We start from the raw sequence: 12,719 nt of genomic DNA, 5'->3' as shown, positions 1-12,719 counted from the left end.
ACCATGGCATCCACGGGTCCAGGCTTCACCCCCTATTAATTTAAAAGATGGTGTTAGTAAAGTGACTGTGATACATTAACTAACATTAAATAATGAAATAAGACAAACCATTGTTGGTGATTTATGCCACTTCTGTTCTGTCTGTGTGCATGAAAGGACAGGAGGGATCGACAGACATGCCAGATTCAGAATAATGAGCAGTCTGGAAAAGCAATGCAACCAAGTGTTTGCAGATTCCGCAACTAGCAACACAAGAGCAGTTGCTCTTAATGAGCACAACTGGCATTGAATCACGTAATGTCATCTGAAATACACAAGAGGCAATATTTAATATCTTGAAAAGAAGACTTCAGCAATGTCAATAGGCGCAATATCTGTCCCATCATGTTGGTAGTGGTGAATGTCACTTGTCTATTGTCTCATGTAACGTTTGTGCTGTTTTGCATCACTCTTAAAACACTTGGCTATACTGTCTTTCTATTCTACAGTGTTGTGCATGGTTCAATCTACTAGTTCACTGAGCAACTATAAACTAAATATATTTTAGATTTAAACTTCATTTTCACTCCAGATGAAATGCTTACACATAGGAGTGAAACAGGCCTACTTATATTTATATTATTTTGTTGTTTCCACCACCAACAACAGAACAGTGCAGGTTTTACTTCAACTGCTTCTTGAAGAGTGTTATCAGAATATGTTAATAGGTGTAAGTGTTGCAGCCATATGTTAATAAAGAAGTTAAGATGAAAGATTTGAAAGACAGATTGACAGATTTTAGAAAATGCAGTTTGAAGAATAGCTGAGGTGGACTATATTCTGCTTTTGAGTCATAGAGGTAGATAACAATAGCTCGAACTGTAAAATAAACTCCCATTTGTTTACTATAGGCAAAATAGACTGCTAATGATTCCCACTCAGCTACTCTGCATTTGGCTACCATTGTAAGCTTTGAAAACCAATGCCTATGGTTATCACAGCTTACGTGAAGTAAGAGCAAGGATAAAAGATTGAACTTGTGTTGAACTCACTTTTGAACTTGTTCAACAGAACTTTGAACGTGACACTGAACAGAACTCGTGTCATTTTAACCAGTCCTACTCTCAGCTGGTGTGGCGTATTTGTTTTCTTCATAGATCTGTAGCAGTGAGCCCTCACTGTTATCTCGTTAGCCTTACTTTTGCCTGATACTTCCATCAGAAATACAAACATGTTTTTAAAAGGCATTTCTAGTACTAGGACAGGTTGGTTCGTTACTAAAAACAACATCACTTCATTAGACTGCCACCTCAGGCTAGCTAGCTAACTAGCGTCGGCCACTTACCTTCAAAATTGCAGAGGTAGGATGAAACGTAGAACTTGAAACCCTTTTCAAGTTGACTCTGTGTCGTTGTACTTGATGCTCTGACAATACGACGCACATCGTTGACGGTAAATTTCGGGAACTCCAACAGGCACCTTGTGAATTTAGACTCGGCCATGACATCGACACTTCCGCATACCAACCGGAAATACGGTACCATCCTGACACCAACGAGGAAGTGGTGCGTGCACCTAGGCCAATCAGGGCAAAACCAGTTTCAAATGACAGCAAAATTGACCAATCATATCTTCCCTCTTAGTGGGCGGGCTTAACTGTATGATAATTTCTGCCCGCTGTGGCGACGCTAGCTGTCGTTAGCGTTATTATTTATTTATTATTTACTTTTTTGTACATATGCTACTCAACTTGTTTAACTCTGATTCCTTGTATTACCACTTGTGCCTTGTTTTTGTTTGTAAGCGATTATTGTAAATAAAGGTAAAAAAAAAAAGGTTATTGTAGCAGCCTGGCTGAGTTGGTGTTTTGGTTAGAATAACAGGAAATTGTGATATCACGTGATACTCAACTTTGGAATGTTTGGTTTAGAATGTTTGGTTGGGAAGGTGGAATGTTTGGATTCAGTTTTGATGCTGAAAAGCTCAAAACAAGTCGCACGACATTTTGCTGAGAATTACAAACCTAAATAATCTAACAAATCTTTCTATTTTTTCTAGATCTTTCTCTCTTTCTATTCTTTCTATTTTTCAGGTGGAGAATGAGTTTTTACCCCAGGACAACTGACCAGCCAAGGCCTGGACAGGAACAGAACCACTTCAAAGTCACACCAGGTTTTACCACTCATGGTGAGAAAAATACATTTTCATATACTGTACATCATTTTATACTTCTATGTAAGACAGTATATTAATTCTTATGAGTATGGATTTCCATAGGCTTATTCATAATAATTAAAAGTTAAATATACCCATTTATATAGTAGGTTTCTAAGGTTCAGAAAAATAACATGTTTATTTATTCTAGTGATGACTGTCAAGCTCTTTATTTCATGTGTACAGGATAATGTAATTAATGGAGCATGGGTTATTTCTTTGATTTCTTTGACTCAGCACAATTTTCATAAATCCCACCATGTTACATATATGTATTAACATTGTCCATGTGGCCATGGAAAAAGCAAATAAAAATATTTTTTTTTAAAAAGAAACAGATTTCTAACATGACATCACATTCTTAAGCATTCTCCCCACATTCTAATGGCATCACATGGCACCATAGCCCTTGTTATAATCACTTGTTCATTGGGAAACACTTACAAGGCATTTGAGCCTCACTGGGAGGCGTGCTGGGTTTCACTTTACCTGCTGTGGGATTTTCAGGTGTGCCCTACAACCCCCAAGCGACAGTGATCCACACGGATCCCTGTGGACCAGCACCCTTCCCTCACAGAAGGACGGCGGGACCCTCAGATGTCGGCCATGTTAACATCCCTGTAGAAGGACCACTCCACACTGGTACTGTGTAACACTGAAGATTACATGCGTATTCAACAAACCAAATAATCATGCATGATGAAGTAGAAAAAAACATTTATTACATTTGTTTGTAAGGACTGGCAGAGGTGCAGAACCATCAGCTTTCTGCACATGACCTGACCAGTAAAACATCAGTTTTATCAGAAAATATGACATCACATATTCTTCAACATTGTAATGAATTCACATGGCACTGTAGCCCTGTGATATGTTTGGTGTAGAGTAGAGCACTTTAGAGTGGGCACCTTGACGACCCACATACAGTGTGGGTGTACTGTGACACTCTTTATCTGCTAGGCGGTTGTGTTTAGTCTAAGGTGATAATGCTTCGAATCATTGTTATACCAGCATAGTATAATACTGATAATACATGTATATGGATTACAGATGTCATTTTTCACTATTTTAGTACACCCCCAAACAATCTAAACAAAACATTGTCATGCTGCTTTGCTGGTTTCTGATACCTCATCTGGACTGTCTAGCAGTGTCTAGCAGAGGCGAGATGTGCTAGCCATGAGCAGAGCTAGGAGGTACTGTAGTTTGGCTCTTCAGTATCTACCAGTATCAGAATTAAAATAATTCTGAATTGTGCCAAAATAATTAAATTAGTGCTGTCAATTCCAGGTGCCGCGATTAAAAGTCCTCACCAGGATTTTGCTCTGGCTTCCTGGATTGTGTTGATTCCACTAATTTTACCTGAATTGCTAATTAGAAAATCTAGCAAGCTTGAGCAAAATCCTGGTGAGGACTTTTAATCGCGGCACCTGGAATTAACAGCACTAAATTAAATTGAATCAAATTGTATTGAAATGTAAGATTTCATGATGCAATGAACTAAAAGAATCATAACTAAGCTAAACTAAAACTGGGTCACACATATACTGAAGCTCTGATAAATGTCTTCCTGCTTCTGGGCTCACGGATGCCCTGCTTTCAGTTATTCAGTACTACTTCATTGTGCTGCCATTACATGAATTGTAGCAAGATGCATATGAGAAGTTGCCGTTCTCGGTCCATCTTGCTTGAATCCAGTAGCGAACCGTGACCTTTAAACCTGGGCCCGCTACCCCCCCCCCCCCCTCCCCCCCGAAATTATTTTTTTCCTTTCTTAATAAACTAAATAAAGAAAAACTGAGACGACAGTACAGCTTTAAAAACGCAATAAACAATAATATCTGTACTAGATAACATCTTAAGCAAAATAAGTTTCCAAACAAAATAAGGTTCACAGCTCCGTGGTTCTCGGAAGCGGAATATGTAAACAACGCGCACGAGGACGTCAAAGGGATGAATCGAAACTAGCTAGCGATGGTGCTAACGACAGCTAGCGTCGCCACAGCGGGCGGAAATTATCATACAGTTAAGCCCGCCCACTAAGAGAGAAGATATGATTGGTCAATTTTGCTGTCATTTGAAACTGGTATTGCGCTGAATTATAACTGCCAGGCCCTCTGTAAACGAACAGCGGGCATCACAGTCCTGATAGGGGGAGACACAGGCTCACAGGCTTCCACTCAACCCCTCACCTTCCAACACAGATTGAATAGACACGGGTGAATATTTTATTTGCTTATATTTTTGTAATTGTTTAGATGTCGAATGTCAAACTGTAAGTAGATAAAATAAAATTGGATAATTATATATATAATGCTTTAAGAATATTTTAGGCCCTCTGAGAGGGCGTAGAGGGCCCTGACGGTTCCCCACTGCTTGAATCATATTTCAGTGGCACTTTCAGATAAAGAAACATGCAACGTAGTACTAAGGCACTGAGAAATGTTATGGTGAGGTAATTTCTGCTAATGTCCTTATTCGCCCATGCAGGTGAAGTTGGCTCCAGCAGGTGTTCTAAACTGCCTGTGCTCACTTCACGCACGAGAGTGACCAGGTCAGGACTGATGAGGCCTTCTCCGCCCACCATCACAATGTTGCCTCCACTCCCCAAACCTGCTGGCCGAGAGCCACTCCGTGCCTTCAGGCCTGCCAAAGGTGAGCTCACTCTTTTGCTCTCCTGGAAATGGCATCCAAACCATTTGTTGCAGCAACAACAACAAAAAAAGTAAAAAAAAAAAAAAAGTATTAAAAAAGCAAAAACTGCTTTGAAAGCCCTATAGGGGAGACCGGGTATGGTTGTAACATGAGGAGAGTTGTAACTCCATCAGTTCCACTGATCACGGATAAGATAGGAGTCATATGATCATTTCAGTATTTACCCAATTCCTCCCTGATCCCACATGGTGAATATCAAGGCTGTAAACAGGCACATGCCGATTCCATCGAGAAAAAACTGAATGTATTTCATGTTCCATTCTTTACTTTAGCTGTGATATGTTTGGTGTAGAGTAGAGCACTTTAGAGTGGGCACCTTGACAGCCCACATACAGTGACACTCGTTATCTGCTAGGCGGTTGTGTTTAGTCTAAGGCAGGGGTCTCCAACCTTTTTGAGACTGGGAGCTACTTCTTGGATACAAATTATTGCGGAGGGTTACCAGATTAGAACGCATCAATCGAACGAAAAGTTGGTTTGGGGGGGGTGGGGGGGGGGGGGGTGGCGAGGCGAACGAAAGTTGCGTGTAATAATAATAGTAGCAAAAACATGACGTGGCGACTCATGACGTGGGTGACCCCTGGTTTATTCAATATTGACGGCAGCCTAACTTTTTGATTGACAGCTAATTGAGCAATAGCAAACGAGAGAGAGTGTGTTATAGTGAATATATGTACATGCCGTTACTTGACAACGCGTCCGCGGAGTGATACAGAGAACGAGAATACCGTGCTGTTATCACACATATCTGCAGGGTTAGAACACTTCTCAACCAGTCGGATTGTGAACTAACTGTTGTATAATTGGCGAATAATCATTTAGTGTTAGAAGGGGAGGGACAACTGTGAATTTTGATTGGACATGAATTTAAGTAGATTTCTCGATGGGACCAATTAGGTTTACAAATTTATATGTAATTCATTGGCCCTTTGGCGAGCTATTCGGAAAGGGGTGGCGAGCTACTGGTAGCTCGCGAGCGACGTGTTGGAGACCCCTGGTCTAAGGTTATAATGCTTCGAATCATTGTTATACCAGCATAGTATAATACTGATAATACATGTATATGGATTACAGATGTCATTTATCACTATTTTAGTACACCCCCAAACAATATAAACAAAACATTGTCATGCTGCTTTGCTGGCTTCTGATACCTCATCTGGACTGCTGCCAAAGCATATATCTATTAATCTTTGTAATCTATGTAACATGGCTTCTTTAAGTATTGGGTATCACCTGGCCAGCATTAAGCAGTGGTATGCAGCAGCAGTCTGTGTGATATAAGGAGTTTGTGCTTTGTACCTACTTCTGTTGGCAAGGATAATGTGAGCTTACAAGCAAGACTAGACTTGAATGTTTTATTGCAGTCAGTTGATTGTGCCAGCACCCTACTCCCCAGAATGCCAATCCCACATGCCAAAATATCCATTATCATAATCTATTATTATTTAAAATGCAGTATGATCTGCAGGTCTTAATTTCATATGCTGGTCTGAAGATTGAACGTGTCCTCTACAGTTCTGTCTGTGTTTCATGTCCAGGTTCAGTGGAGCCTCCCCAGCTCCACTCTCCAGGGTGGAGGAGAGAGAGAGTGGGGAGACTTCACGGGAGCAGCAGACATCTTCAACCCTTGCTCCCAGACATCTTCGAAGCAGCTAACCCCAGTGATGCTGGTAGAGGTGACTTATTGATGTTGGCTTTACTTTATATGTCATTGAAATACCTGTACAAAATTTATAATGTTGCATCATTTGTTTTGTGTTAAAATATTACTAAATACGATATTTGGGAACAAGGAGATCAGTTAGTCAGAAACTTCACTCAGGTGTCAAGTGAGCGGAGCTAAACTCATGAGCATGGATGCCCTTTCCCACGCAGGTTTGCCCAAATCCAGCCGCTTGCTACCTGGGAACCCCCCCGGGTATTTCCTACTGCCCTCCTACCCTCTGGCCACTCTTCCGGGAGTGCAGCGAGATACAAGCCCTCGGCGCAGAGACCCGGGCCCGTGGAGGGACAGTACTGGTGAGTGCATGGCTACGTTGCTAAGAACGTGCTAGGCACACACAGTGAGGCATGGCTGGTTATTTGGGTGCCCGCTTAAGTTAAGTTGGTCTTGCACTAAGCTTGTCTTGCACTTGTTCCCACGTCAGTGGTAAATTGATGAGCAGATCTAATTTTGTGGTCATATATTCTATATGAATTTAATTTTAACCAACAAATGTGCATATACGTAGATCATTTATAGTCACCACTTGTCAAATGTACAAAATACTTAAATTCAAATTTGATGATCTTCATCTGACATGGTTTCACTCAGTAATGGAACAGTGTCTAGCAGAGGCGAGATGTGCTAGCCATTAGCAGAGCTAGGCTAATGTATCTACCAGTATCAGAATTAAAATAATTCTGAATTGTGCCAAAATAATTAAATTGAATCAAATTGTAAAACTGGGTCACACATATACTGAAGCTCTGATAAATGTCTTCCTGCTTCTGGGCTCACGGATGCCCTGCTTTCAGTTATTCAGTACTACTTCATTGTGCTGCCATTACATGAATTGTAGCAAGATGCATATGAGAAGTTGCCGTTCTCGGTCCATCTTGCTTGAATCATATTTCAGTGGCACTTTCAGATAAAGAAACATATGCAACGTAGTACTAAGGCACTGAGAAATGTTATGGTGAGGTAATTTCTGCTAATGGCCTTATTCACCCATGCAGGTGAAGTTGGCTCCAGCAGGTGTTCCAAACTGCCTGTGCTCACTTCACGCACGAGAGGGACCTCGTCAGGACTGATGAGACCTTCTCCGCCCACCTCCCCAGTGGAAGCCCTGCAGGAGGAGAAGCCTGGCAGGAACCTCCACCTGGACCTCGCCCTCATACATGACCCAGATGAGGAGCCAGTGGACAAGGAGGAGGTCAGTAGGAACATATATCATGTTGTACATAGTTGGAGTATCTCAGTCTCAGATGCATTAGTTTAACTAGTAAGTAAGTAAGTTTATTTATAAAGCACATTTTTTATGACGGAGTCAACCAAAGTGCTGTATAGAGGCTAAAAAGTACAATATATGCCCAACTCATAAAGAAAAAACATGTAGAATTTTACATAGCATAAAACATTTAAAATACATACAAATACACCAACTGATTACACCAACTGATACAACATAACTGATAGATTTCTTTGGTTGCTGCCTGCAAATGTTACTCAAGTGTTGTACTTTCTGGATTTTAATGCATAAACACAGCATTGGTCCTAATATAAGCTGACAAACCTAACGTCTGTGTTTACATAATAAAGGCCCTGTAGCATCCCAGTATTAAATCTGACCATGCATGCGATATGCTTTGCTTAGGTGTCCAAATATGATGAGATGATGTTTCCTTCTGCTGATGCTACATTTGCGTTTATCTCAGTTGTTAAGGATATCAACATAGTCCTAGCACTATGAGAGGGAGCATTGTCTGGTTGAGAGTATCCATCTCCCTATGGGTATATGGTGGCTGTGAATTAATAAATTAACCTAGTTAAGATATGAAGAGTTTGGTTCCAAAATGCTATATCCATTTTGATCAATTTGAGTAAAAATGTGTTTTCTTTAAGTGGTAGGCTGAAAACCACAGTTTTTTGTTTCAAACTATCAAATACCATACTAAGGTTAAAAAAACACAAACGAATTAAATCAAGATTTTAATATTTAAAGATTTATTTTTAAAAAACAATTCATTTTTTCACAAAACGCAATAAATCCATGCCATGTTTTTTTCAAAATGTCTTATATATCCTTTGTCATTAATAGAAATTTTTTTTGACTGAAAATGTGCAAAATACAATAATAAATAACTGTAAATTATACATCTTAATATAATAGTTTGACCATTGGGCCTAAAAACACAAATTCATATAATATATAAATTTATATTATTATAATAACCCCGCTCCTAGCTTGGTTATGAACAACCCCCAGCAAACAGTGTTTGTACATGAGTCACAGAGCTAAATCTTTTCCACGTTTGATAATTTTGCGAGCTAAACGTGCGCACTTTAGCCAGTGCATTTCGCGGCGATGTAACGATTCTCGGTTAGAGGCTGGATAGTCTGCTGCTGATTGATATCCAGCCGACAGTGGGACTGGTCAGAATCTGGGCATTGATAAAATAAAATAAATATATCTCTTTTTCCAATAACTGCTATACGAACAGGCTCCTCTATATCATCAAAACCGTTCATTTTTGCGGACTTTGAGAGTGAAAAACGAGACATATTTTAACAAAGTAAGCTACATGAAATGCCGGGCGGCTCAACAGGATGTTTACATTCCGTATTTGGTGGTGCACTGTGATTGGATGAGTGGAGATGTGGTGTACTGCGGGAAATCAGGATTGGCGATTGTTGCATTTTGGAAGGAAAGAGAGAAAGCAGGGCAGTATTACACGGCGGATGTGGCGTTTTGATAAAAATTGAATATTGGCTTTTCAAGAGTGGTCACATACCATTCTGATTCTAACTCATTTTTTTTTTAAACTGCATTTATCGCGTTTCGGAACCAAACTCTTCATATATTCTGGCATCAAGGCATTGATATGTAGTTAATAATAATAGACCCAGTAAATGTCATTTACCTAACATAGCTTTAAACTGGGCAAAATTTTTGTGTTTCTTTGGTCATTCAATACTTGTATAGTATTGTTGTATGTACTTGTACTTGACGGATATAGTGGGTATGGGCAGTTGCACTTGGGCTGACAGACTCTTTATTTTTCAGATGATGAACTCCCTGCGCCTCTTGCGTAAAAGAGTGGCTAAGAAGCGGGCTAAGGTGAATGCGAGTGGCAGAGAAGCAATGTTGCCTCCACTCACCAAACCTGCTGGCCGAGAGCCACTCCGTGCCTTCAGGCCTGCCAAAGGTGAGCTCACTCTTTTGCTCTCCTGGAAATGGCATCCAAACCATTTGTTGCAGCAACAACAACAAAAAAAGTAAAAGAAAAAAGTATTAAAAAAGTAAAAACTGCTTTGAAAGCCCTATACTACAAACAAAAAGCCCCTGCTGATCCTCTTGTACATTGCTATACCTGCACCCATTAACATTGTTTTTCTGCACCATGAAGAAACCACTATGAAACCAGAAGTTATATTTGAGATTTTTGATAGAGTATGTGTTAATATGTATTGTGCTTTTCAGGATCTCAAGTGCAAAGCACCAGGGCGTCCCCTGCTGACGACATGTCTGAAGGAGTAATTGGCAGAGGTTGGAATTGGTTTGCTGTTAACACTGCATTACACAACACAATGTTTTAAATCTAGTTCTCCATGTTGAATAATGTTTTGCTGTCTTCAGGCTGATTTGAACCAAAGTTGAGCTGATAGCCCTAAAAGTCCTAGTCAGTTTGTTTGGGTACTTCTGGTAAAGTGTGAGTGTCTTTTGTTTTATGGTGTCTGGTAGTTGAGTGCCTGTCATGCATTTATAGCAGTTAACACTTATTGGGACACTTGTAAAGCTGCTTTGTGACAACAACTGTTGTAAAAAGCGCTATATAAATACATTTTGATTGATTGATTGATTGGTATTCCTCTCTAGATGAACTCAAACCAGGAACTCCCCGGAAGGATCCCTACTCGCAGCAGACTTTACGGCCCTTCTCCAAACCAGACCTCGCTCTCGCTCAGAGCTTCAGTCTGCTTAGCTCTGATGACTGGTAAGTCACACCTGCAAAATTCTGAAGCATTTGGCTAGGGCAGGTTAAACAGCAAGTCATTTATGGTGTTCTGCATATATGGTAAGTATGCATGTATTTAGTGAAGTTTTTTCCTCTTTGTCCCTTTTCTTGTAGCATTTTTTCTTGCAGTAGCCGATGGTTACAGTGTGTGTCTATGTCCAATATCTTTATACAGGGAGAAGAAAATTGAAGGGTTGATGTTCATCCGTAGATTGGCTCAGCATCACTCTGATGTGCTTGGCAGCAGGCTTCATGAGGTCTGCATTGTTCTTATTCAAGAGGTAAGCCACTAGATTTGCTGACTGTGTATCGGTCTGAATTCTAAAATTGGCAGACACCATGAGCATGTACATATTACAGGTGATGTTGCTGACAAAGTCAAGTCAGAGTTAGCATAGCACTTTGAAATTCCTTTTTTATAAAAACATTTCTCATCTAATTGAAATTCACATGGCATAGCTAACTGTAATTAGTGATTAAGGTATTTCCGCCTACATAACACATTGCAGTGGTGGATTATACTTATTACGATGGCGGTGGCAGTGTTGGATGTGGCTGAAACGAGCTGGAACGTTGTCTTTCCTGCAGGTGCTGCACCTGCGCTCTGCCGTGTCCCGCATGGCGGTGGTGTCCTTGAGGGAGTTGTACTCCAGCCTGCAGAAAGGGATGGACCAGGAAGTGGAGGCTACAGCTAAGGTCCTCCTCCACAAAGCAGCGGAGTCCAATGCCTTCATCAGGCAGGACGTGGACACAGCTCTGGACAGCATGGTGCAGAACTGCACCCCCATTCGGAGCATGAACGCCCTTCTCGCTGGAGGACTCTGGTCAGTTAGCCTGCAGTGAGCTTTAAACTGAGGCTTTCAGATAATTTTTACTTCTCCATTGTTCTTTCAAAATATTGCCCTGGCCTATATCAATCAGGGTGGCCGCGGGTCCTTAAAAAGTCTTAAATGGTATTAAGTTTAATTTTTGTCAAATAAGGCCTTGAAAAGTCTTATTTTGTCTTAAATTTTCAACCAAAATATCTTAAATTTGCGGAGCTAAATTTAGGGAGGAATAATTCCGTCAGCCATGTGTTGAAATTCGGGGGCGGATATCGGTAGATTCCAAATAAAATTAAATAAAATTCCAAATAAAATTAAAGCCAACTCGCAAGATCATACACGTTAAAATAAAGCACAAAAACTAATAATCAGTTAGTTTTTGTGCTTTATTTTAACGTGTATGTTCTTGCGAGTTGGTTTTAATTTTATTTGGAAAACAGTATTAAAAAGTCTTAAAATGTCTAAATTTTCACTTGGTCAAACCTGTAGACACCCTGTCAATATTTTTAGTTATTTATCCTCTTGTATATTCTTTTTATTGTGTTCCATCTCCGCTCTGCTGATCCAAACTGCCCTTCACACCACTTAAAGAATAGGCTAGTTAGCTAGCTCACAGAGGACATGCAAACATTTTCTGTTTAAAAATTACAGATGTACAATAACTGGTGCAAACTAAGCCATCAAATAGAATATGATCATTTGGTTGTGCACTTAGATCATACATAAGGGTATTAAGTTTCTTTTTAGAAGCTAAAAGTTGTACTGTATACATTGATTGGATGGATTAATAGTTATTACCTTCTTTTTTTGAATGCCCTAATTGTTTTCCTTCTGTTTTCCTCAAAAGTCATCTGAATGCTGCAGTAAGAAAGTGTACTGCTCGGCACTTGGCTACTTTGGTAGAGAAGATTGGTGCAGAGCGAATTATTCCTGCAGTCTCCAAGTTGGCACAGGACTCTTCCCAAGAAACCAGGTTAGTACTGGGATCAGAACGAGGATTCTACAAGGCTTATTCAGTTTCCCAGATAGTAATAAATGGTCGGTATGCTGTGAGTCACGGGTCTCTCACTCACGGTTCTCTCCTGTTTTGGGGTCTGTTCTTCGTCTCAGGCGCTTGGGCCGGCGTATGCTGCTGTTCCTGTCCTCCCACCATGATTTTGATAAGATGGTGGAAAAGTACATCCCTGCCAAAGACCTGGCAACCATCAGGGACACTGTCCACACTCTGAAATCCAAGGTAGCGATTCATGTTTGGATACATGATGA

General features: G+C 40.3%; 1 protein-coding gene across 1 annotated transcript in view; it reads left to right on the top strand.

The window, feature by feature from the left end:
- The first annotated feature begins 2,705 nt into the window (after window positions 1-2,705).
- LOC143485361 (uncharacterized) overlaps window positions 2,706-12,719 on the top strand; it is a 207,038-nt gene continuing 197,024 nt past the window's right edge. Inside the window, exons 1-6 of the mRNA XM_076984757.1 lie at window positions 2,706-2,835; window positions 4,684-4,848; window positions 6,450-6,587; window positions 6,787-6,930; window positions 7,630-7,826; window positions 9,678-9,819. Of these exons, the coding sequence (XP_076840872.1) occupies window positions 4,758-4,848; window positions 6,450-6,587; window positions 6,787-6,930; window positions 7,630-7,826; window positions 9,678-9,819 (712 nt within the window). The 5' untranslated portion in view covers window positions 2,706-2,835; window positions 4,684-4,757. The remainder of the gene's footprint in view (window positions 2,836-4,683; window positions 4,849-6,449; window positions 6,588-6,786; window positions 6,931-7,629; window positions 7,827-9,677; window positions 9,820-12,719) is intronic.

Source organism: Brachyhypopomus gauderio, unplaced genomic scaffold, assembly GCF_052324685.1.
Source record: "Brachyhypopomus gauderio isolate BG-103 unplaced genomic scaffold, BGAUD_0.2 sc34, whole genome shotgun sequence".
Classification (NCBI taxonomy): domain Eukaryota; kingdom Metazoa; phylum Chordata; class Actinopteri; order Gymnotiformes; family Hypopomidae; genus Brachyhypopomus; species Brachyhypopomus gauderio.
This window is presented reverse-complemented; position numbering and strand designations above follow the sequence as displayed.